The sequence below is a fragment of the Carlito syrichta genome, unplaced genomic scaffold (assembly GCF_000164805.1).
Source record: "Carlito syrichta isolate Samal-C Ts95f unplaced genomic scaffold, Tarsius_syrichta-2.0.1 Scaffold309276, whole genome shotgun sequence".
NCBI lineage: Eukaryota > Metazoa > Chordata > Mammalia > Primates > Tarsiidae > Carlito > Carlito syrichta.
In genome coordinates this window covers 3,285,953-3,312,854 of record NW_007253372.1, presented here as the reverse complement: position 1 = coordinate 3,312,854, position 26,902 = coordinate 3,285,953, and the positions used below count along the sequence as shown (strand labels likewise).

The 26,902-nt window shown below is 42.2% G+C and overlaps 1 protein-coding gene across 1 annotated transcript in view; it reads left to right on the top strand.

Annotated features, from left to right (window-relative positions):
* The window catches only part of RTN4IP1 (reticulon 4 interacting protein 1), a 60,186-nt gene that overhangs the window by 29,657 nt on the left and 3,627 nt on the right, over positions 1–26,902 (top strand). Inside the window, exons 5-8 of the mRNA XM_008067063.1 lie at positions 3,603–3,651; positions 10,810–10,946; positions 15,196–15,379; positions 19,310–19,402. Coding sequence (XP_008065254.1) covers positions 3,603–3,651; positions 10,810–10,946; positions 15,196–15,379; positions 19,310–19,402 — 463 coding nt within the window. The remainder of the gene's footprint in view (positions 1–3,602; positions 3,652–10,809; positions 10,947–15,195; positions 15,380–19,309; positions 19,403–26,902) is intronic.

Here is a 26,902-nt window from a genome sequence, read left to right as displayed (position 1 = left end):
AATTTTATCAAATGCTTTTTCTGCATCTATTGAGATGATCATATGGTTTTTGCCCTTTATTATGTTGATGCAATATATTACATTTATAGATTTGCATATGTTGAACTATACTGATATCCCTGGGATAAGCCCTGCTTGATTATGGTGTATTACCTTTTTGATGTTGGATTCAGTTTGCTAGTATTTTGTTGAGAGTTTTTTGTATCTATGTTAATCAGAGATATTGGCCTGTAGTTTTCATTCTTTGTTGTGTTTTTGTTTGGGTTTTGGTATCAGGGTAATGCTGGCCTATACAATGAATTAGGAAGAATTCCCTACTCTTTGGTTTTTGGAATAGTTTGAGAAGAATTGGTGTTCTTTAAAAGTTTGGTAGAAAGAACTCAGTAGTAAAACCACCAGTCATGGGCTTTTCTTTGTTGGGAGACTTTTTGTTACCAGTTGCTATGGCTTGAATTATTGTCTACTCCAAAACTCATGTTGAAATTTAATCCAAAATGTGGCAGTATTGAGAGGTGGTCCCTAAAGAGCTAATTGGTTCATGAGGCCTTTGCCCTCATAAGTGGATTATCCATTTATGGATTAAAGAATTGAAGAGTTAATGGACTAACGGGTAATGATGGAAGTGGAACTGTGGCATTATGGGAAGAGGAAGAGAAACCTGAGCTCGCTCAGCCCTTTGTTCCGTGATGCCCTGGGCAGCCTTGGGTCTTCAGAGAGTCCCCACCCGCAAGAAGGTCTTTGCCAGATGTGACTCTTGGCCTTGGACTTCTCAGCCTCCATAACTGTAAGAAATAAATTTATTTTCTTTATTAATTACTCAGTTTCAAATATCCTGTTAATAGGCAACAGAAATGATTCAGTCTTGTTACTCATTATTAACCCATTCATGTTTTTTTTTCTTCTTGATTCAATCTTGGGAGGTTATCTGTGTCCAGGAATGTATCATTTCCTCTAGATTTTCCAATTTGTTGGTGTATAGTTGTTCATAATAGTTTCTAATGATTCTTTTATTTCCGTGGTATCAGTTGTAATGTCTTTTTTATTTGTTTCCAATTTTATTTATTTGTTTTTTCTCTGTTTCTTTCTTTCTTTCTTTTTTTTTTTTTTTGAGTTGGAATCTCACTCTGTCGCCCACACAGAAAGGATCGACCTGCTGGGCGCCGGCGATCCTTCTGCCTCAGCCTTCCAAGTAGCTGGAATTACAGGCACGCGCTACCACGCCCGGCTAATTTTTTAATTTGTTGTAGAGATGAGGTCTCACCAAGTTGCCCAGGTGGGTCTCGAACCCACGGGCTCAGGCAATTCACTCACCTCAGCCTCCCAAAGCGCAGATTACAGGCTGAGCCACCGAGCTCAACTGTTTTCTCTGTTTCTTAATCTAGCTAGTGGTATGTCAATTTTGTTTATCTTTTTAGAAAGCCATTTTTTCATTTTGTTGAACTTTTTGGGGTATTTTTTTTTTGAGGGGTTATTGTTTCATTTAGTTCTGCTCTCGTTTTTATTATTTCTTTCCTTCTACTAACTTTGGGTTTGGTTTGATTTTGACAGTGACCCTACCTCCTCCAGTAATGGGACAGCTGTTAGGTTATTTGAAATCGCTCTATTCTTGGTATAGGCATTTATTGCTATAAACTTCTCTCATAGTACTTTTACTCTATTCTATAGATCTTGGTATGTTGCATTTCTATTTTCATTTGCTTTGAGAATTTTTTTATGTTCTTATTAATTTCCTTCTTAATTTGGTATTCAGAAGCATGTTGCACATGGGTACATGGTGGCCCCAACCACTGTTGTGGGCCACGGGCTTTGGGTGAGCTGGTCACCCCTGGCCAGTGTGAACTGGTACTCAGGGAAAGAAGATTACAGGTGTGAACCACTATACCCACCCATAATTTATAACCCTATGAAATTAAAATGAGCCCTTCTAGAAGGAACACAATTCACAAGACTTGTTTTAATTACATTTAATGGTATTAATTTCAAAGGGAACAATTGGTTCAGAAATTTTAGTAGTAACTTTTTTTTTTTTTTTGAGCTGGAGTCTTATTCCTTTGCCCAGACTGGAGTCCAGTGGCATGCTCATGGCCACCCCAGCGTCGACCTCTGGGCTCTAGTGATTCTTCCATCTCAGCCTTCCAAGTAGCCCAGAACTACAGACGTGTGCTACCATGCCCGGCTATTTTTTATTTTATTGTAGAGACGAGGTCTCACCAAGTTGCCCGGGCTGGTCTCGAATCGGCTGGCTCAGGCAGTCCACTCACCTCGGCCCCCTAAAGTGCTGGGATTACAGGCTGAGCCACCGAGCCTGGCCTAGTAGTAACTTTTAAGATACAAAGAGGAGAGAAAAAAAATGGAATGAAACTAGGTTTAAAATTCTAGACAGAATAATAATAATGTTCCAAGGCTTGGTGTATTTGCTAGAGATAGGTGGCAAGATTCTCTGTACTTTCTGGCAGCCAAGGCAATGAGGAGACCCACAGCTAGCAGTTACTCAATTTGTAGTGACAGTTAACTAGCTGAAATATTCCCTCCACTTAATGTTCAGAAAAAATATCTTTCTGTGAGTACTCATAAGGAGAATTCAACTGAAGACTTCTTTCAGCAGTATCTCCTTAGCTGATATAGTATCAGATATCAAACAGTCACTTTTTATAATGTCCCTTGGCCTTGGTCAGTAGTGTGACACCAAGGTATACAGTTCAGCACAAACAATTTTCTGAGGACCTGAAATCATGTAGTCCAAGCAGGCAGTTCTCTGAAGCGCTCACTTGATTCAAGAATGAAATGTTAGAGCATGTGAAACAGCTTTTTGACCGATGATTCTCTCTTGGATCACACACTTCTTTGGTCTTCATTCTTCTCCTTGCCAGTGCGTGTATGCCTAATCACACACATTTTAGGAAATCCACACACGTTAGTTTAGGAAATCCACAATTTCAGAGGGTTCCTAGTTCCTCACCTACCCCATCACCCTTGCCCCCCCTTCCCCCAAGCTCAGCCATAAACTCCGGGTTCGGTGCCCTGGTCTTGAGGGCCACAGTGAGCAAATGCGATGAGAACCCATTGCGCAAGGATGGTTGTGTGATTGGACACCTGCCTCTGCTTTAACAGGAAGCTAGATCAAGGGTGAGGCTGAGTTTTTGAAAGTTGACGAGCTTGACAGGACATGTCTAAACAAAAAACGTTTATTCTACTTTGGCGGGAATGTGATCAGGAATGTGATTTTTTTCTTAGAGAGCAACTAAAGTCTGACACACTCCAAAGAACCCCAAGAGAAACTTCTCTTATAGAAGAAGCTATGGTAATTTTAGCCTAGAAAAATTATAAGGCAGATGTTATAAAGTACCCTCTGAGTTTCCTAAGGAAACAAACACACACATTGTTGGTATTTGCTATTCTTGGTGAAGACGTCATAGCGCATCTAACCTTAAGCACTTGCAGCGTCTTAGTGAACCTAAATAAAAATCCTTGTGTAATATAATCTCGGGAAACAGAATAACTGTTTGCTCTTGGATTTATTTATCACCTAGTCAGTTACATGTTGAAACATCTTATTTATCCAGTTCCGACTCTCATTAATTGTGGTTTCTTTTGCATTGCAGCATTTTAATCTTAGGCGCTTCAGGCGGAGTTGGTACTTTTGCTATACAGGTAAAATAATTTTTTCATCTTGTGAGTAGGAAGATTTTGTTTACATGAATTTGTACATTCACATATTGTAAATCATTTTTCCGTAAAAGCTGAGAGAAAAGTAGGTTTGGTAAATGCACTGTAATTTCAGCTTGTTCTCTAAGAGGAAAATGTTCTAACATGCAGGAAGCACTAAGCTTTCTAGTAGTTTAATGTATGAGTGGATCTGTGGCTGTCCTGCATAACAAATGTAGGAAAACGTTTGGGGAGGAAGACCATGGGCAGTGCAGGTAGATGGAAGTTTGAAATTTGGTAGGAAACAGCCAATGCCAAAACCATTGTTAGTCTTCAATGAAAATTGTTGCATGGATTTTTGTAGATATTGACATGCTGATTCCAAAATGTATATTCCAAAATGTATATAGAAATGCAACAGCCATGATACTGTTAAGATAGGCAGTACTCTCCCAAAGTGATCTAGACATTCAGTGCAGTCTTTATCAAAATGCCAGCTGCATTTTTTTCGTAAGTGAACAGGTTTATCCTAAAATGCATATGGAATTGCCAGGGACCCCAGATAGCCAAACAATCTTGAACAAGAGTAGAGTTGAAAGGCTCACACTTCCTGATTTCAAACTTACCATAAAGCTAAAGTAATCAAAATGTAAAAATCAATGGAATAGAATTGAACATCCACAAATAAACACATACATCTATGGACAATTGATTCTAACAAGAATGGTAAGACCATTAATTGGGTAAAAGAATAGTCTTTTCAACAAATGCTGCTGGGACAATACGACATCCATATGCAAAAGAACGAAGTTGGACCCTTAAATATCATATATTTTTTAAAAAACTTTCCAAATGATTCAAAGACCTAAATATAAGAGCTAAAACCATAAGATTCTTAGAAGAGATGTTGGGGAAAGAAAAATAAAACTCTTAGAAGGAAACAGTAAATCTTTATGACCTCAGATTCTTAGATATGACACAAACAGCCAAAGAGAAACATAGATGAAGTATATACTTTGTCAAAATTAAAAACTTTTGTACATCAAAGAACATTACCAAGAAAGTAAAAAGACAACCCACAGCATGGGAGAAAATATTTGCAAATCACTTATCTGATAAGGGTCTGGCATCTAGAACATGTATTTTTTTTTAAAAAAAAAACCTCTCACAACTCAATAAAAAGATAACCTACTTACAAATTAGCTAAGAACTTGAATAGACAGTTCTTCAAAGAAAATATATGTGGCCAATAAGTCCATGAGTAGATGTTCAATGTCTTTAGTCATTAGGGAAATGCAAATCAAAATCCCAGTGAGATACCATGTCATACCTACTAGAAAGGCTGCAATGAAAGGTAAACACATAGAAAATAACAAATATTGGCAAAGATGTAGAGAAATTGAAACCTTCTTACATTACTCCCGCAATGGTACAGCCATTGCGGGAGACAGTTTGTTGGATCTTCAAAATGTTAAACACAGAATTAACGTAAGACTCAGCAATCCCATTCCTAAGTATGTACCCAAGAGAAATGAAAACAAACATTCAGACATAAACTTTTACACATATGTTCACAACAGCATTATCTATAATAGTGAAAAAAGTGGAAAAAACCCTAAGGTCTATCAATTGATAAATGGATAAACAAAATGTGATCTATACATACAATGGGATAGTATTTAGCCATAAAAAGGAATGAAATTTTGATGCATAACATGGATGAACCTTTAAAATATTGTGCTAAATGAAAAAATCCAGACACAAAAGATCCTACATATTGTGATTTTTTTAAATACTGTATGTCCAGAATAGGCAAATCCGTAGAGACAGAAAGCAGATTAGTGGTTGTCAGGGGCTGTGGATGGCAGGGAATGATTATTTAATAGGCATGAGGGTTATATTGGGGTGCTACAAATATTCTGGAATTAGTTGTGCAACATTGTGAATGTATTAAAAGCTGCAAAAATACTTTATTCTTAAACGTTGTTAAAATGGTGAACTATATGTTATATGAAGTTTACCTCAAATAAAACAGTTACCCAAGCCTCCAGAAACAGGATGGGGCCCAGTAGCTGCTTCTGTTGTGATCAGGTGAGGACCAAACTAGGAGGAATGCAATAGCAAATAAGCATATCACATAATACGCCCTTAGAAACAGTGCGGGAAGACGTTTAAGTTACAAAAGAAGCAAAAGATAAAAATGGATATAAGAGAAAGTGTCAAATTTTGAAGACAGGCAAAGAAAATTGATATATGCATGATAAGAGTCCCTGAAGAGGGAAACCAAGCAGAGAAGTAAAAACAGACACTAAAACAATCAAGAAACTTTCCTATTGTCCTGAAATTAAACGACTCAAAATTACATATTGAAAAACCATATCACTTCTCCAAGAACGTGGACCCAGGATGAGCACTACCAAGGAGAATTACTAGTAAAAATACCAAGAAAAATTCTATTAAATTTGCTATTCTTTAAAGAAAGAAGGAAAAAAGATCCTTTGGGCATCTAGCCAAAAAAGCATATGATTTATAAGAAAAATAAGACTAGATTACCATCAGACTTTTTGACAGTAACACTTTTGCAGCAAAAAATAAAATGGAGTAACTTTTTTTTTTGAGTCAGGGTCTTGCTCTGTCACCCAGGCTGGTGTGCAGTGGCATATCATGGTTCACTACAGCCTCAAACTCCTGGGCTCGGAGATTCTTCCACCTTAGCCTCCCAAGTAGCTGGGACCACAGGCATGTGCCATCACGCCTAGCTAACTTTTTTTTTTTTTTTAATTTGTAGAGATGAAGTCTCACTGTTGCCCAGGCTGGTCCTGAACTCCTGGGCTCAAGCAATCCTCCTGCCTTTGCTTCCCAAAGTGCTGGGATTATAGGTGTGAGCTACCACACTTGACCTGGAGTAACATATTTAAGATACTCAAGGAAGAGTATGCCAATAATTTTTTCTACAACAAAACTGGCCTTTGGTTATAATAAACACATACAGACTGTTAGCAACATGCAAGAAATTGGGAAATATTGTTCTTGTGATCCCTTTCTGAGGAACCTATTTGAGAATAAGCTTCTGACAGCTAAAATGACTAGGAAGACATTTTCGGGACTGAGGGTGAATGTAGTTACCTACATAACAAAACTGAATGAGGGCTTAGAAGCAGAGTGTGTAGTGTATGACAACCATATCCTCCAACAACATAACTATGGTGCAGCTATTTTTTAGGGGAAAACAGGGAGAACATATGTTTAAATTACTTTAATACTCTACATTAATGGTGATAGTATTATTCAGAGACTGTTACATGTGTAGTATATAAGAGAACAAGTGAGTATTGGTGGCATATTTGTGTGTGTGTGATTTTTTTTCTTTATTTCAGTAGCTTTAAGGGGCGCAAATAGTTTTTGGTTACATGGTTGCCTTGTATAGTAGCAAAGAAGTCTGGGATTTAAGTGCACCTACTACTCCCACTGGTGTACACTGTACCTGATAGGTGATTTTTTATTGCTCCACCCCTTCCCACCCTCCCCTTTCTGAGTCTCCAGTGTCCATTATACCATTCCCTGTGTGATGGCATATTTTAATTCTGTCATCCCTGTGTCTTTGAAACCTAGCATCCTAGGTGTGGAAGAAAGGAGCTAGAGATACAAGAGAACAAAAGGTTATATTTGAATGGCAAGGATGAATATGAACTCCATAGGTATTTTGTGTATGTGTGTATGTAAAGCTATCTCTTGAAATATCATTTCTCACAAAAACAATGCAGGGCTTCTTGGAGACACAGCAGCTTTCAGATCTAGGGCACAACATGTATGAGAACTAACCTGGACTATATCAAATGTCAAGGTAACAATCAAAGACCTTGTCAAAAGACTCGGGAGCCAGCTTAAAGAAACTCCCAAAGATGGGACCATGTAAGTTTCAGTAATAATAATGAGGATTATAGTGGGTTGAAACCCTTTAAATATATTTAAGTTCATGATTTTTTTTCAAAAGTGGTTACTTTTGGAAGATGATAGGGAACCAGTTTACTATACACTGATAAATAGTGTATGAGGGGAGGTGTTCCTTTGTGGAAATATTCCAGCTACCACATGGAAAGAAATAGAATTAGAACATCACTTTTTGCCCCCACCAGTAAACAGATGGGCATTAAGGACTGTCAGCTACCAAGGTAATGAAAAGAACAGCAACCAGAAAACTTGATCTGCTGTTCCTACTTTTGCCACTTTCTGTAGTTTTGCTAAAGGGATTGAAAGAGAGGCTGATCCAGTCTCTAGATCCATCTGCCAAGTTGCAGAAAAGTCAGAGGACAGGACTACACGTGGAATGTCCCGTGAGTGGGCAGTCAGAAATTCCAGACTCTGGGAAACTTTGCGGGTCAAATGGCCTGGATTCTTCCACAGATAAGTTACAAGAAAGCAAAAGGATGGAAGAGGAGCCTATGATTCAAGAAAGACTTAAAAGATAGCATGTTTTAAAACTACACATGTTAAACTGTAGTATCTAGGGAGTGCATATTCGGGTGATAACACTTTTATTTTAAAATGCAAAGAGGTGTTGACTATAAAAATCAAGATAGTGACTTGAGGGGCGGGGAGCTTGTGCTTGGACAGGGCACATAGAAGAGCTTTTGGAATGCTGCCAGGGTTTCGTTTATTTATCTGGGTGGGGTCGTGTTTTATGTCACATGAAAATGTTTTTTCAAGTACTGTTTTGGGCCATTGGCAGTTGCTTGTGCCTGTCATCCCTGTACTTTGGGAAGCCAAGGTGGGTGAATCTCTTGAGGCTAGGAGTTCAAAACCAACTTAGGCAGCATAGCAAGACTCTGTCTCTACAAGAAAAATTTAAAAATTAGCTGGGCATGATGGCATGCACCTGTAGTCCCAGATATTGGGGAAGCTGAGGTGAGAGGATCACTTGGGCCCAGGAGGTCAAGGCTGCAGTGAGCTCTGATCACACCACTACACTCCAGCCTGAGTGACAAAGTGAGACCCTGTCTCTAAAACAAAAGCAAAAAAAGAAAAATATATTTTTAAAAAGAAAGTAAAACTGTTTAAAAAACCTTTTAGTAATGTTCAAAGATAATAGACAGTTCTAAGTGGAAAAGTAAAAAATTAGAAATTTGGAACAAAAAAACTGTTTCAACATGTCACAAATTATTCCTATGGATTTAATACTGTTTAAAGAAAACATTAGATATAGGTGCTTAGAACATAACTTTCTTTAGCAGCTTTTAAAAATATATAGATATTGGAGAAAGGGTGATTATCATGAGCTGTTCATGTTGGAGTTTATTCTTTACGTATTTGAATGTGATTTGGAACTCACTGTGAAAAGCAACATGCCATTATACACAAGTTTCTCTGTTTGCAACCCATAAACAGTTACCGGCATATGATGTCACCTCTAAATGTTTTAATTCCCCTCAGCTTTCCAGGACATATAAATCCTGGGTTAATATTGCTTTTAAAAATGAGAAACCAGGTAAGATTATGAATGAATATAAGAGCCTTAGTTTTTATATTTAGCAGACATATATTTAGCACCTTTGTGTGCTGTGGAGTGGAGATTCTGTAGTGAGCAAAACACACACAGACCCCTTGTGCTCTAGTGAACCGTTGCAACTTATATTGAGGAAGCCCAGGAAATCGACACCAAGGGCAGGATTGGGAAAGCAGCTGATCTGCTACCACCTGGGACTGTCAGAACAAAATGTCTTGGTGAGCTCCAAGTAGCTGTTCTCAAGTTAGGCTGGAAATGGTCCCATTCCCCACCTCCCTTCTTTTTTTTCTTTTTTTTTTTTTTGAGACAGTGTCTCGCTCTGTTGCCCAGGCTGGAGTGCAGTGGCAGAATCATGGCTCACTGCAGCCTTGACCTCCTGGGCCTCCATGTGGTAGCTGTAGTCCCAAGTAGCTGGGACTAAAGGCACATGCCACCACGCCCAGCTACATTTTTTTTTTTTTTTTGGTAGAGATGGGGTCTTGTTATGTGGCTCTGGCTGGCCTTGAACTCCTGGCCTCAGGCAGTCCTCCCACCTTGGCCTCCCAAAATGCTGAGATTACAGGCATGAGCCACTGTACTCAGCAGAAGATAGTCCCCTTTTAATTTTATGAAACTGACTTTATAGAAAAGAATTACAGCAATTTTCAAGTAGCTATTTTCTGGATACTTAATTCTTAATAACATTAGAATGTGGCTTTTCTTTTTATTTAAATCTAGTTATTCTTTATTATTTTAAAACAAGCATTTGCATGTTAAAGCCTAAAGACAATTTATTTAGGTCTTCTTACTCTAAGAGCCAGGACCCGACCTATATTTTAAAAATAAAATGAACATGTTTTCTTCCCCTGCTTTTTAGGAGCACCTTTATTACCTAGTACTTAATAACTGGTTACTTTGATATACTGACTGACTCAAGACTGTGTTAACACTTATTGCAGATGCAAGTGGAGAGATGTTGCATTTTAAAATAGCCATCTTCTGAGCACATGCTTTTATTTTTAATTTTTTGAGTTGGAGTCTTACTCTGTCACCCAGGCTGAAGTGCAGTAGCACACTCATAAGTATACTGCAGCCTCGGCCTGTTGGACTCAGGCGATCCTTCCACCTCAGCCTTCCACCATGCCTGGAACACCATGCCAGCTAATTTTTTGATTTACTGTAGAGACGAGCTCTCACCAAGTTGCCCAGGCTGGTCTCGAACCCCTGGACTCAGGCAATCCTCTTGCCTCGGCCTCTCAAAGTCCTGGGATTACAGTCTTGAGCATTGTGCCCAGCAGCACATGCATTAAAAAAAAAACTTTTGGTCATTGACTTTTGTCATCCTTGAATGTGCCAAATTTGAGGCTATTAACCTCTGTCTTTTCTGATGCTGGTGAGGCAGGCACTCAGTCCTTCTCTGAGTAGATTGCTTATAACTTCATGATACCAAGGCTACTGCTGTCTCAGCTAGGGGAAGTTAGATCGAGTTCTTAGGATTTTCTTAGTGAACAAAAGTTTAATCATTTTTACTAGTCTCAGAAATGGCTCCCTTTCTCATTTTGTTAAGATGAGATACTCCAAGATCTCTGGCAGTTAGTCTGAGATATGTACATATGGTGCTTTTTTTTCCTTGATGTTGTCAGTTTTTCTACTTACCTCTTCTCTTTTTTGGGGGGGAGCAGGTAATGAAGGCGTGGGATGCTCATGTGACAGCAGTTTGCTCTCAAGACGCCAGTGAACTTGTGAGGAAGCTTGGAGCAGACGATATAATTGATTACAAATCTGGAAACGTGGAAGAGCAATTGAAATCCTTGAAACCGTATGTATCAGAACAGTGTTCACACTGAAGTGGGGACAAGGACAGCTGACATTGCAGGTCTGAGATGTTGTGGTGACTTTACAGTCATGTTGGAATCGTAGAGAAGAATCTAGAAACTTTCCTGTCACCAGAAATCACTTACAGATGTTACTACAGCATAATAGCATAAGGTGGTATGTATTGAGGGAGTTATTTTACTTATGTGGTCTTTTGCTAGTTTCTCAGTTCACTTTTATTGCTGGTTCCTAAGAGGTCTGAAGACAACACTGAAGTATATTCCCTTCTGTGGCATCTGTCACCACTGGAAGATTACAGAGCAGCTCACGAATATACCTCATTCTCACGAAGTGCCCTTTCGATGTTTCAGCTTCATCCGGGCTTGGGAGAACTTATGTGATCATGAGTGTTGGGGGTGGGGCACCGTGAAGGCTCTCAGTGTGTCTGAGTGCCACACTGCGGTTTGGCCTGAGGTGGCAAACAGGAGCAGACTCGGGGATTTTCTCAGGCCCTGCTGATTCTGACGTGGCTCAGGCTCACCTATCTAATCTTCATCTAGCCAAGACAGCACTGGAGCTGAGAGTATAGCTGAGAGGTATTTGGAAAGCTGTTTTACTAATTCTATTTCAAAAGTTTTTTCCCATTTTTGATTAGTTTTCAGAAGCCGATTATTCTTGTCTACTTTGAGAAGTATATTTTCATGGGTTAAAAAAAGACGGAGTCCCTATCTGACGCTGCCCGGCCTTTGCCTGCCAGTGCTACTGGCTTCTAGCAGTGGTGTGGCGGGCACTCTGGGCAGCCAGCCAACTCCTGAGTCCTACAGCTGTGTGTGGAGCACCCAGTCTGGCCCGGGGGGCTGCTAAACACAGATGCAGGGGCAAGCGAGACAAATGCCCACTCTTGTGGAGCTTTCTTCTTGTCCGGGGGTCTGTGGCGGTAAGTGCTGTAAGAAAACTGATGCAGAGAAAGGGGATAGGTTGGATAGGTGTTATAGACAGGTGGTTAGGGAATATCTCTTTCAGGAAGCAACAGTGGAGCATGTTACGTGAATGGGATGATTATGTGTATTGTTCCCTGATGTGTTCTTCCACCTGGATCAATGTAGTAGCATGTAGAAGGTGCTCAATAATAGAGGAACTCCCCCAAAATGGAATTTATTTATAAAAATTAATTGTGTATTAATTCTCACATGTTGAAACTTCGGTCACCTTCAAAGTACTCTATTTGATGCAAAACACCTATCAAGAGGCTTTTTGTACTGCTCAAAACAGTTTTTGAACTCGTCCATTTTGATGCTTTTTAGCGCTTCTGTTGTTTTGTGTTTCCCTCTGAGGACTTTTTTCATCTGGGGAAATGTAAAAAAAAATCACTCAAGGTGAGATCAGGTGAATAGGGAGGGTGGGGCACAGGGTCATGCCATTTCTGCTCGAAAACTGCTGAATATTCAGCATGGTAAGAGCAGGTGCACTCATAAATCACCATCATGAAATGGGCAAGCACATCGAAAGAACCTCCAAAAAACTTCACTGAAGCCAAATGCAGCCTTTCACAATGCTAGCTGGTACATGGATGCCTATGGGTTCATAGGACACTTACCTAGCATGGGAAGCCTGTACTAAAAGGGGCCTGCCCTCCCTCCAAAAACTAATTCCAGTTTTTTGGGGGTTCCCCCTCATATTGGGTTAATTTTTTTTTTTTTTGAGTCAGAGTCTCACTCTGTAGCCCACGCTGGAGTGCAGTGGTACACTCACGGCCACCGTAGCCTCGACCTGCTGAGCTCAGGGGATCCTTCTGCCTCAGCCTTCCAGGTAACTGGAACCACAGGGATGCACCATCACGCCTGGCTGATTTTTTGATTTATTATAGAAAAGAGGTTTCTTCAAGTTGCCCCGGCTGGTCTCGAACTCCTGAGCTCAGGCAGTCCTCTCGCCTCCACCTCCCAAAGTGCTGGGATTACAGGCATGAGCTACCGTGCCCAGCTAACTATTGAGAGATTCTAGGAGAACAGTTGTTCCAGCTGGAGAGAACAGCAAATATAAAGGTCCCATGTCAGGAATACGCTTGGCATGTCTGAGGACAAGCACTGTCCCTTGCAGGGATCTCATCAGCTAGCTCCTGCTTCTGTGTCAGGGCCTAAGTCTCTCTGTTTCCCTTGAAGGTGAGGACATGACAGGTCTACAAGATCTGGCTTCTAGATAGCAGTAGTTTGGGTTGATCTTGTATCTTTTGCTGCTTCTAGGAGTAGCAGCATGAAACTGGCCAAGACCAGCCCCTTCCCCTTCATCTACCTCAAGTTTTATCTGAGTCTGGAATTTGTCACCTGAGAATAGGAGAGCTTGACTGGTGAAAGGCTGGAGGACACTCAATCTAGCCTCCCAACCCAGTACTATGGTTTCCTCCTTGGCGTTTCTGGCAATTGGTTTTGCTCCTTTTGCCTGTGCTTCAGTTGGGGTACCTTCCTAGCTTGCAATTGCAGGCCATTACTACGACTTTTTCTTCTTCTTTGACAGCCTGAGTTAAAATTGATCTTTGTAACTTGCGCCTCAAGTTTGACCTCTGAGTCTACTACCTAGCATAAATTTGTTGCTCCTTCCAAGTAGGTTTCTAGGTATTTGAATTTAGAGTGTTACAGCAAAAAGGGACTTTGCAATCCTTCAATCCAACCCTATCATGCTACAGTTGAGAAAATGAGGGGCAGTGGAGGGTTTATGAGTTTTTGCATGCTCACACCCCAAGTCATTCGTGGGAGAGTTGGGTGTACAGCCTGGTCACTAGGCATCTTTTTCAGATAGTGGAATGTTGGACTGCTCTGTAGTGCCAGGCAGCCCTTGAATTTTCTTTAAATTAAATGTCCTCATATTTACTTATTCAGAACTTGGGAATGAAGTAGGTGCTTTTCCAATGAGAAGAGTGGCCATCTAGCAAAGCTGCTCTTCTGCATTTCCTGTCCTCCCATTTTTATTTGCCCTATTTTAGTTTAGCTCCACAGAAGATCCAAGATCTACAAAGTTGTCCAAAGCTGGTTTTAGAAGTTTGGATGTTTGACTTCATCCAGAAGAACTTAGAAGAGAAAGGTTTACTAAAGAGGACTTTGTCAATTGATTTGTTTAATTTATATGCATACCTTCTCTAAATAGATCTTTGTTTTCAAAAATATGTAAAAGTTTCATTGGATTTTTATCCCCTTTAGGTAGAATATAGAGATTATAGCAGTTTTAGGTTAGATTTAAGGAGTTGACTATCTGTCAGTTCCTGTGGATTCCGTTATGACGGAATTTTTTTTGGCATGTTAGAGCATGCTGTTGATTTCCCTTTATGTATTATCCTGATGCTGTATGTGAAGCCAAAGAATAGAAAATTCTTGAAGGTGAAGAGGATGCTTCTACAAGCATTTCTGACTGTGGAAGGAATAAAAGAACACCATTCTTGTGGGTGAAAACCTTGTGTTCTTTTCTATCAAGTATTCATGTGCATTAAAGATTACTTTATAGTGAACAGATAGCTTTGCAGTTTTCTATGAAGCTAAAGTCAGTGTTTCTCAACTTTGGTAACTTTAGTTTCTCAGCAATCGACATTTGGCCTGAATAATGTTTTTTGTTGTGAGGGGCTATTCTGTGTATTGCAGGAAGCCAAAATCACCCTCTGTTCAGAACCACTTAAGTCATTTTTTTTTGGAGTCAAGGTCTAACTCTGTCACCCAGGCTGAAGTGTATTAGCATGATCATGATGAACGCAGCTCACAACAGCTTCAGCTTCAACTGCTTGTAGTCAGGTGATCCTCCCACCTCAGCCTCCTGAGTAGCTGGGACTACAGGTGTGTACCACCAGACTTGGCTAATTTTTTAAAAAATTTTTTGTAGAGATGAGGTTTTGCTATGTTGCCCAGGCTGGTCTCAAACTTCTGTGCTCAAGCAATCTGCCTGCCTTGGTCTCCCAGAGTACTGGGATTACAGACATGAGCCACTGCACCTGGCTTAAGTCATTCTTACAGTATTCGAAAATAAAATGATTTTACGACAGAAGCAACTTAGTCACATTTGACTTGCCTTTGAAAAATGCTGTAGATCCTGTGAGTGAGTGGGTGTGTCCTTCTCTTCTGTCAAATCAGCCACCCCTCTTCAGGATGGCCTGGTGCAGCACGGTTTGCAAGTTGTCATTGAAATAAACCCCGTAACCAACTGGCGATGACAGTGAGGGAGGATCAGAGTCCAGTGTGAAAGCTGACAAGGATGTCTTGATTCTTTCTCTGCAGGTTTGATTTTATCCTCGATAATGTTGGCGGATCCACCGAGAAATGGGCCCTCGACTTTCTCAAGAAGTGGGCAGGTGCAACCTATGTGACCTTGGTGACTCCTTTCCTCCTGAATGTGGACCGGCTGGGCCTAGCAGATGGCATGTTGCAGACAGGAGTCACCGTGGGTTCCAAGACACTGAAGGTGGGAAGAGGGTCTCGGCTGGTGAGAATGCGGGGTGCCTTTTGATGTGCAAATCGGATTGCCAGCCAACCAGTTTCTCCTCTCCTGAAGACGGATTGCACGGTGGCTGCGAGTGGACCCTGAGCCACCCTGACTGGGTTCAGATTCCGACCTGACTGGGTTCAGATTCCGACCTCTGCTTAGTAGCTCTGTGACCCCGTGCAAGTTACTGAACATCTCTAAGCCCCAGTGTCTTCACCTGTAAATGGGTCTGATAATATATTTACCTCACTGCATTGTTGTAAGATTAAGAGATAATCCATGTGAAGAACTTGGACTTGCCTAGTATGTGAAAAGCTCTTAGTAACTGTTAGCCTGTATTGTTACCTACTATTGCCTCTCTTGATTCCATCTGACACACCATCTGCTTGCTTCTTACCTGTACGCGACAGCTCTCTGTTTCACCAGTCTTAACACATACAGTCGCTGATATGTAAAGGTGGAAACTTTGTTCAGATAGTGTATGGCTGCTGTTTTCATGGTAGTAGCGTTGGGATAGACTGGTAATCCCACACTGGGGCTTTCAGACCTTTAGAGGTGTATGGGCTTTTTTCGAATTTCAAGAAGTTTAAAGAAATTGTACTCTGACTTCAAGGAAGCTCCACAAGACTAAGGAGCCCTCCAGCCTTTGCTGGGTTTGTATCAACTTTTCTAACACTGCATATCCCAAGTGAATTAGAAACTAGCTATTGGGGCAACTCCTTCGGGTCCCCTCCCACTGTGGGAGCTTTTCTGTCCTCTCAATAAATCCTGCTTTCTTTAAAAGAAAGAAAGAAACTAGCTATTGATGGCCTTATAGAAGCATCTGGGGCTTGGAGAGTCAGCCCAGCTCTGTTAACAGGGCCACTATCATCAGGGTCATATGAAGCCCCAAACTGAACACATATGCTGCGGTGGGCCTTAGAAACTAGCACATATCAACCTGAGCTTCAAGACTGCTTGAGAGTCTATTCTCTACATAATGTGGTAACCTATTGTCATAGAGGGGACCGAGCCTTATAGAATTTCACGTTCTAAACTGTTGGTAACTGTAGATCATTGGTCTAAAATCTGGGTTAGTGTTGAAATGGAATACGTGTTAGAAAAAGTAAAGATAAATCTTTTTTTTTTTTTTTTTTTAGGCAAAATGCTTCAGACTCAGGAAAAAGGCAGTAGAAAGTTTCTCAATAGTAAAAAAGTCACTACTGGTCCAGTGACTCCCACTGGATGACACTTAACCTGTGTTCGTGAAGTGACTGGCGTGAGAATTATCTTTAGTACCGATCTTTATTCTAGAAATTAATTTGGGACCTTTTGGGGGTGATATTTAGGACTCTGGTCACTTGAGTTTTGTATCCTAACTGAATTCTTAGTGGTAGTAACGAAGAGCTGTGGGGAGACTGTGACTCAGCTGTTGTGAGATGAACAAGCCAAGCCCTGCTCTCTGGGCCTCTTTATTTTCGTGTGATCAGGTGACCACCAGAAGCAGTGTCACAGGGTGCTTTGTGGTGGAGAAGGGACCTTAGCTGTCCTTTGTCTATCCTTCTCTTATCACAAAACCCCAACTTTCCTCTACTTTAACATGTAAGTTTGAGTTTCTGTAAGATTCCACAGTTGGTACTCTAGTGAGACATCTTCCAAGTTAACCTTCAGGATTGTCCTCTGAAAAGCAAACAGGCACAGCTGTCTTCATTTCTCTTTTCCCCCTACTTGAAAGATGATCGTGATGATCTCATGTGAAAACCTTTCAGGTAGTTTCCAATGTCTTTCTGAGCGTGTGTGCAGTTAAAGCCTCATTGTCAGGCTCTGATGCTCCTGCTTCGGTTTACTGTCTCTCCCATAAAGGCCTGGGAAAAGACACACAGACACGTGTAGCAGAATATTAAAAATCTGCCACTGCAGACAAGTCTCACTTTACAGAGTAACACGCTATGAAGAATTGTAGATGTGGCACTTGTGACCATCTGTCCTTTCTTTAATACCCTAAACAGTTACCAGAATGTTTTAACTGTGGTCCATGAGGCCAGACCTTAGGAGAAGGACTTGGACGGGTCTTCTGTGATTGTCATTAACTGGGCCCACAGGAAGCTTGGGACATTCTCAGCACTTGTGGTGTCTAGCCTTATAAGCCTTCCAACAGCTTTTTTTCTTTTCTTTCTGACTTAGTTGCCTATACCAGTACATTTCAACCTCTGTCACGCCATGACATGCATAGAAAATGATCATGTTTGAACAGCACATTGAGGCTGCTCTGGGCCAAGAGTAACCTATCTGGAGACTTCTACCAGCCCAGGCTCTGCCTTGCTACTCTCGATCTCGCACTTCTTCCAGAGTAATCTTGACGTTGTTTGCATCTTTTGTCCTGGGTTAATTATTAATGGTGACTCCTTTAATTCTCACAGTTGTTCTGATTTAGCTGATAAGCTATAGGGTCACTTGCCCAGTAAGCCGCCCTGGAACCCCAGTTGGAAGCTTTGTTTTTTTGGTTTCTCTACATGCTTAAACTCGGATTGGATATCATCGCAGTCTTTCCTCACTAAGCTTTACTTTCAGCACTGGACAAATATTTATGGAATGCTTTCTGTGTGTCAAGCATTTTTTTTTTTTTTTTTTTTTTTTTTTTGAGTAGAAGTGTCACTCTGTTGCTCAGGCTAGAGTACAGCTCATGGCCACTGCAGCCTCGACCTGTTGGGCTCAGGGGATCCTTCTGCACCAGTCTTCTAAGTAGCTGGAACTACAGGTGCGTGCCACCATGCCTGGCTAATTTTCTTGATTTATTATAGAGATGAGGCCTCACCAAGTTGCTCAGGCTGGGTGTCAGGCATTTTGTATGCATTCTTGTTTAATTATACCAACAACCCTGTGAGCTAGGTGCTGATACCACCATTCTATAGGCCAAGAAATGGGCTGAAAGAGGTAATTTGACCCAAATCAACCCAACTAGTAAGTGCCTGAGCTCTAGGATAGCAAGGAGTGCCATGACACTTGCCAGCCTCATGCCATGGTAGTTGTGTAGATCATGCTGAAGGAGTGAGGCAGAGGGTAAGCTCAGTGGAAAAGAAGTCTGCGCATACCCAGCAGTTGGGACAGACATGGGGAGAGCGACACTTGGGTGCTGGCTGACTTCTCCCACCTCAGATAGCTTCTATCTCACGAAACTTGGTTGGGTAGGTGACTGAAGTGTCAGGAAGAACCTCAGCTCATTTGCTGTGTTGGTGCTGGCCCATCCTTCTTCGACATCAAGAATACAGTCAGAAGTGGTGGAGTGGTTATGGACTCCCTTGGCATAAGAGTTTGGCTCATCTTCGTTTGGAGAGGTTCTGTTCCATAATAGAGTGGATGGCTTGGTACTTGCCATATCTGTAGACTCAGCCCTGATGCAAAGGTTTATACTTTGTGTTGCCTTTAAAATTGCCTTATTCTTGTCAGAGCAGGAAAAGTTTTGTGATTGGGTTTTTTATCCAAGGTGTTATTTTGGTGCCTATTGCCCCAGAGCATAGTTTAATTTGGTACAAACCTCTTTTCCAGTGCTCTGGGCTTTATTCAAACCTTAGTAGGGGAAGCCTGAAGGTCTCACCCCCAGTTCCATCCAGAGAAGAAATCCAGTTTGTCAGATCATTGAGACGATCGTTTGAGGGAAAGCTTTCCTGCGCTGACTTGCTTGCCAGTCAGAGCTTGGGAAGAAGCCTGAGTCGACATGGCTTTATCTTTGTTTGTTTGTTTATTACACATCATTGTAGTATTCACTCTGTCAGTAATCATGATAAGGTGCTGGGCACACAACTCATTGCGTCAGCATGAAATGGGAAATCAGTGTGTCTCAATCATCCAGAAAATACTTTTTCCTAAATCTGCTTTTAATCAGATTTTATCCTTTCCTGTATCTGACATGTTTTGTCTTCTTCTTTTCAGCATTTCTGTCAAGGAGTTCACTATCGCTGGGCCTTTTTCATGGCCAGTGGTCCATACCTAGATGAAATTGCAGAACTGGTAGATGCGGGCAAGGTACGTGCACCTGGAAACGTGTCCTGGAAGCCTTTTATTTGGAAACCCTGGTAATACTAGAGCATCTCTTGTAGATCTGTCCACCAAGCCTAGTCCACATGAACTCTCTAGAGGGAGGCTTGGTCAGGATCTGTGCTGCCTCACGTGACCGCGTTTAAGGACGGCATCTTTGGTTCTGTCTCCCTGGGAATCACAGACTTAGACTGCTACATCTGGCAAGGGGCTTACCCCATCTAGTCCAGCCCCCTTGGTCTAACAGATGAAGAGGCAGGCCCAGGAGGTTAGAATGATTTTCCCCATCACTTCTGGTTAGATGGTAGCACAGCTGGGATCTACACTGGGCCACTAAATCTTGGTGATGGTCCTGAAAAGATGACACCCTGAGGCGATCTCTGCACAAAGGTAAGAGCATGCTTGCCAGTTGACAACAGAGCTGCTTCTGGAACTTCTTTAGTCCAAGGTGAGGTTGCTCTGGGTGAGCAGGTTTCCAGATGAGCAAGGGGAACAGACCCTGTGGAAGCCAAATCCCATCAGAGTTGGACTAGCAGTCAGGCCCCAGGGCTCCTGATTCCCAGGTGAGTGTAATCGAGGGCAGATAAACGGTACATCAAGAAGGTCTGTGGCCAGGGCTAGGGTGGGTGACTGAGGGGGATTGGATGGGGACAGCTACTAGCAATCTCTGACTACTAGTATCTCCTTGTAGTAAAATCTGCGGGAAAGGGACTGTTGTCTACCATCTGGTCATCTTCTTTGGGGATCAGAAGGCTTTTCGGGGCTCCTGGGAGTTGACAGACCCCTCAGCTCCCTCTTGCTAATTTGGTTCTTGCATGGCCTTAACCGCCCTGACAGTCCATCTCTGGAGGAATAACCCAGAGGTGAACCCATATTCTGCTGCTGATAGTTACGATTTTATTGAGATATCATTGAGAGATGATATGGAATTACAGGATGGAAGCCTTGTACACCTTAGAGGGCTGTGTGAGCTCACAGAGGCAGTGATTCTCATTTTACACGTGAGAACACTGGCCAGAGGAAAAGGGGCACGCTAACGCAGAAGCGGGGCCAGAACTCACACCTGAGCCCAGGCCAGTGCCTTTCCTTCCCTGGCATCCAGCTGCTTTCTTAGTGTTGACAGCCGGTTTGGGACATCAGCATCCATCATCTAGTCCTTGTCACTGCTGTGGGCAGGCCAGCATCCCATGGCATGAGCCCTGCTGAGCTACTTGGGCAGAGCCCTGGAGGGCTTTCTCCAGTTGGCCTCACCCCTTGCTGGCACATTTCATCTTTCCATTTCATTTTTGGGAAGGAATGTTTTAGGAACTACTGGCTGTGTTGGGTGCATTTAGGGTTGTTATTCTGTTACAGCCAAGGAACCACACAAGGGGGACCTGAAAAAAATGTAATTTTTTAATGAAAAATCGTATATTGACCCTTACATTTAACTTCAGTCACCTTCAAAGTAGTCTCTGTTTGATGCAATACACCTATCAAGACTTTTTCCACTGCTCAAGACAGTTTTTGAACTCATCTATTGTGATGCCTTTTAGTGCCTCTGCCATTTTTTGTTTCACCTCTTTCACAGTGGCAGCACATTTCCCTATGAGGAGTTCCTTCATCGGGGAAACAAAAAGTCACTTGGGGTGAGATCAGATGAATAGGGAGGGTGGGGCACGGGGGTCATGGAGTCTTTGGTCAGAAATTGCTGAACACTCAGCGTGGTGTGGGCTGGGCAGGTCCATGGTCATGGTGGAAGAACCAGTTGGCTGTTTGCCACAACTCGGGACATTTCTTCCACAACACAGCCTCTCACAACAAGGCTAATTGGTGCACTGATGCCGATGGATTCCTCGAACACTTAACTAGCTGATAAGCCTGTACTGCAAGGGGCCCACCCTCCAAAAAATAATTTCGGGTTTTTTGGGTCCCCCCTTCATATGACAGAGGATGGCCAATTAATTATTTGCCCATATTATTATGTTTTGGTTCCAAGTTTATGTGCTTTTTTTCCTTAGACATTTAAGTCTTGGTGTGTCCTGGCTAGGGGCGGCGATCAGTGTTGTTATGACTGTGTGCCTCTTTGTAGGGTACTCCCATGTCCCACAGGGATGCATATTTTCTTTCTAGTAAGAAGGGAATAAATTATCTTCAAATAAGTAAGTGCATCGTGTGGTTAGAACCCTGCTACTAGACAAGCCTTTGTCCCCCAGAAGCATGCCGCATGATTCCTCTTGTCCTCATGTCTGCTCCAGGTTGTCCGTGTGCTCACTATTGCTCTTTTGTATTCAAAATATTGTGACTCTCCCTCTGCCTGGAAATTACTATTTACCAAACAGAGATGAGAGGCAACCTGTATATATCCACCTATTAAGTTTGGCAGATAACTGGTATACTGGCTTAAAGAGGACATGATAGAGAAAAGGTGTCCTTGAAATGTCCTCACAGGAGGATAAGTGAGGAAATGTCCCTTTTGCCTTCGGTGGTCCTCTCTTCTACCCAGGCCATTTGGACTTGGGAGTCATTTTTGACACTGAAGGGCTCTGGGACTGTGAAGGGGAGGTGTGACACTGGATGCCATGGGAAGTCAGCTGTCTTACTGTGTCCCTGACTCTGTTGGACGTGAGAGGTCATTGCCTGTCTATACTGGGAAACTGGAAAGAATAATACAACACATCAGCTTACATGTTGTGTGGTTAGTAAAGGTGTATTAAATTGGATGAGGACATTTAAATTCCTCCAAGCTCTGGCTGAGTGGTTCATGAATCTAGCAGGTATCTGATAGAAGAGCTATGGTTGGTTTCTGGCAGTGTAAAGCTATGAAACAACAGAGCCAAATACTTTTGACTTTTTGAATAAATACATTTGCAAGGTTCAAAATTCTCAAAATTTTGAAAATCTACTTAGATTTCTTCAAGTAGATCCATTGTCCCTCGGTCCCTGAGATTCTGCATGTCAGGCATAACCAGTGTTACCCATTTCTTGGATATGTCACAGATATTCTATCAAAACAGGAAGAAATACATCTTTTCCTTTCTTTCCTAACACAAGCTGTTCTGCAGCTTTCTTTTTAAAAACGGTATATCTTGACCTTTGTTTTATATCAGGATATAAAAAGTAGTCTCATTCTTTTTTGTAAACAGTTGTATATTGTTGAATTTCGATCTTTTGCAAATAATGCTTTAGTGGATAACCCAGTGTTTGTGTTTAATACCTAATGGTGAATATACCCATTTCTATTCATGGAAATGGAATTGCTGAATCAAAAGATAGATGTACTCTTATAATGTTGATAGATATTAAAATAGCCAGCTTTTGAAAACTTGTTTGTGTATTTAGGATCTGGAATATCTCTGTGACCTCCTTCCTAGACCCTTCTCTCTTATTTACTCATTGTCTTACCCTTTGGCCTGTTTTACCTGATTCGAGATTTGTTTCTAGTAATGTAAAGATCTGGATATTGGTCACTTGTGATTTAAACTCTCCTAATAAAAACAGAATCTGGGGGCAACACTCTTTCAAGTTTGCTCCTGCTGCCAGGAGCATTTCTGTCTTCTAATAAATTCCTACTTCCTCAAAAAAAAAAAAAAAAAATCTGGACTGGGCATGGTGACACACACCTGTAATCCTAGCTACTTGGGAGGATGAGGTAGGAGGATCACCTGAGTCCAGGAGTTGCAGATCAGCCTAGGCAACATAGTTAAGACCCTAGCCCTAACCCTAGGCAACAGAGTAAGATCCTAACCCTAACCCCTAACCTCTTAAAAAAAAAAAAAGGTATCTATGTTAATGAGTATTACTGGTGGAGTCTAAATTCTGCATGTTAGTCCTGCATGCCCCAGTAAAAATAGAGAAGCCACCAAGTTATGATCCACAATAATGAGCACATACTGTCAGTGCATTTATAACATCACATTTCCACCTTCATTGTGACACCAGCCCTCCTTGGCTTTCTCACAGTGGAACTAGCACTCAGTAAATGTTTTTGGAATTAAGGTGTCCTGCCTTTAGTGCACCCACCATTTGTCAGGCTCAAAACAAATGTGTGCAAATAAACATATTTACAACGATCATTTTATAGTTTCCCTCCTCGGAGGCAATCAAGATTTCAAGTTCCTTTCATATTCTCTTGAGATATTTTATGCATGGTGGTAGGCAAAATGACGGCTGAAATTTCGCAAGCATATAGAGACCTCCTAGTCCATTTCCCCTGGACATTCAGTTTTAGGCAAGGTTTTCACATGGCTGTCATCACAGGGCTTGTTGCACACAGTAGTGCTTCACAGTCATCCTAACTGGGCACAATTTCGGTCTCAGTTTTAAGAGTTATGTAGTGTTTTCATCATACCTTAGACCAGTGTTGTTGGTAAACAACAGTGGGCTGTATCCAGTCTGAGACTCATTTTTGTATGTCCTCCGAGCTAGAATGGCTTTTACATTTTTTTTTTGCAAGCAGGATTTATTGAGAGGACAGAAAAGCTCCCAGAGCAGAGAGGACCCAAGGGGGTTGCCTGGCTTTTAAGTTTTTAATGATTTCTTAAAATAAAAAAAAAAATAAAGAAGAACTTAGACCCTGTAAAGACTGTAAAGCCCCAAATATTCACCATCCAGTTCTTTACAGAAGAAGCTTGCTAATCTTTCCCTTAGGCGACCCCCAGTTGACAGAACAGGCAGAGGAGGGGCTGCCCTGCTGCTGAAGCCATGGCAGTTGTGGCCCCCTGTGAATGTTCTCTCTCTTTCCCCGCAGCTGCTCCACACAGGCAAGGAGCCCTGGCCTCAGGGACACTAGTTTGAAAACCACCATTCTGGGAAGTCTCAAAAAAGAATGATTTTGAGGTAGTGCATTGAATGTGATGGATTGCTACTGAATGACACCTGTGCCTACAGTTTGGCATTTTCTGCTAAGTGCAATAAACATTTTCTGTTTTTGTGCTGTTTAGCAAGCTTTCTTTCTGGTGGGGGGGGGTAGGATAGCAAAAATTATGTTCAGGCCAAGTATATGTCATTAATTAGCATGCTTATAGATTGGAAACAGAAAAGCCTAGCACTTTTAGTTTACTGTTCTCATCCTCCATCCCCATCCTGCCATGATGTCACATTTGAAGAGACAGACCCTAAGAAATTAAATGATGTGCTCAAGGTCACACAGCAGGGCAGGGCCCAGGTCTTGTGACCCCTAGGACAGTTCCTTCCACATCCTTTAAGATCAAGGTCATAATAGTTAAATAATCAACCCCCCCTACAACCTTCTTTGTTTTCTGCTTGCTTAAATAAGCATTCACAGCCGGCTCGGTGGCTCAACCTGTAATCCCGCACCTTTGGGAGGCTGAGGTGAGTGGATTGCCTGAGCCCGCGGGTTCGAGACCTGCCTGGGCAGCGAGACCTCATCTCTACAATAAATCCAAAAATCAGCCGGGTGTGGTAGCGCATGCCTGTAATTCCGGCTACTAGGAAGGCTGAGGCAGAAGGATCACCAGAGCCCAGCAGGTCGAGGCTGCGGTGGCTGGGAGCGGCCACTGCACTCCAGTCTGGGTGACAGAGTGAGACTCCAACTCAAAAAAAAAAAAGAAGCATTCACACACTGCATAGGAAGCGTCTGAATTCTTGGTATTTTATTGCACCATCTTTTTGTATTTCTCAGTATCTTTCAGAACTGAGAGTTGTGGAGCAGACTCCAGCTAGTGATAAGAATGACTGTGTAACTGTGTTTTGAGAGAAGATACTTATACATATATGCATGTATTAGTTTCCTACTGCTGTAACAAATTGCCACAGATGCAGTAGCTTAAAGCAACACAAATGTGCTATAATACTATTTTGGTCAGAAATCCAAAATGGGACGGCAGGCCTGCATTCTTTCTGGAAGCAGGCTATGGGGGAGAATGTGCTCCAGCTCCTAGAGCTGCCTCCATTCCCTGACTCATGGCTGTACCGCTCTGACCCTACCTCTGCTGTCACAGCCTTTCTGGCTCTGACCCTCCTGCCTCCCTCTTACAAAGACCCTGTGATTCCACTGGGCCCTCTTGGATAATCCAGGATGATGTCCCCATCTCAAGATCCTTCATGACACCAGCAACATCCATTTGCCTTGTCAGGTAACATTCACAGGTTTTGGGAATTAAGATGTATTTTTAGAAGCTGTTATTCTGCCTGCCACCGTGTATAAAATATCTCAAAAGGATTTGAAAGGAACTGGAAATCTCGGTTGCCCCTGAGGCCAGAAACTAAAAAGATCTTTTAAAATATTTTTTTGTACACATATATTCTTCATTTAATTATTACAGCCTTTTGATGTCACGTACTTAATGTTCACAGGTCTATTCAGAATCTTTAGTGACCAGCCAATTTTCTTGGTTGAGCAAGATTATGGATTTCCCAGTTTATTTTAGCCAGAGTCGGAATAACTCCTATGTAACTTGTTTGAGTTCAGTTTCAAACGTTTTCTGAAGGCCCACTGGCACTTACTTCACCCAGTAGGGTGTGGAGAAACGTGCTGGCCACCCTGATTCACCTTGTAGGCAGCACTGCCCTCCAGAACTTTCTGCAGTGATGGAAATTTTCTCTGCACTGTTGAGTATGTTCGCCTCTCACCATACACGTGACTACTGAGCACTTGAAGTGTGGCTAGTGCAGCTGCCAGACTGAATTCTTCATTTTATTTGCTGTTGATTAATTTAAATTTAAATAGCTACATGTGTCTAAAGGCTGCCATATGGGGCACTGCAGCTTTAGAGAAAAAAATGTAGTGAGTTGTGAGGTGGTGGTTTCCCAGGCCCCTCTTGAATGGCCAGGCCCCAATTTAGCAATGGATTGAAGTCTACAGGGTACTTTCCTTATTGCAGCTGGATTGTGCTCTGTAGAAGGAATGTGATGATTAACGATTGAATCCCTGGGGCTACTGGGAGAGGGCTGCCTGCCTGATGTGACGAATGTCTCATGGCTTGCATGGCCTGGACGCTTCTGAAGGTTTTCTGATGCTCCCTAGACTGTTTCTATGAGGAAATGTACACAGAGTTCCTTCTCTCACCCTCTGGCTGGCGGGAGCGTCCTTTTAGGGACCCAGGGACAGTTCCTGGGTACATTCCCAGATGGGCACAGTGGCTCCCGTAGAAGGTAGGTACCCTGCCCACCATGTCCCTCCTGCCTCACTCCATCATCCAGCTTTGAGTTTTCCATCTGGGGCAGGAAGTTTCCCGGAAACAGCCAATCTGAGCAGAGCCCCCTCTTCCTTTTGTCCCCTTCTCATTCAAGGGGCATACTTGTCCAGGAGGTCGTGCCGGAACAGTGGTCCTGGTGCCTGTCTGTGGGTGTGTGGATTTGGGCTCATGCCAGGAGCCCTTGGGTTCTCCTTGGTGTCTCCTGTCTGTCGTCTCTCCTCACACACCCCACCCTCTGTTATCTGCAGCCTCTGTTTCTGGTGGCGGATGAAGCCGAGGGCCTAGGAGGACGTGGAACAGACTGTGACTCCCAGACTGCATCCATCCCATGCGCTGATGGGGTCGGGAG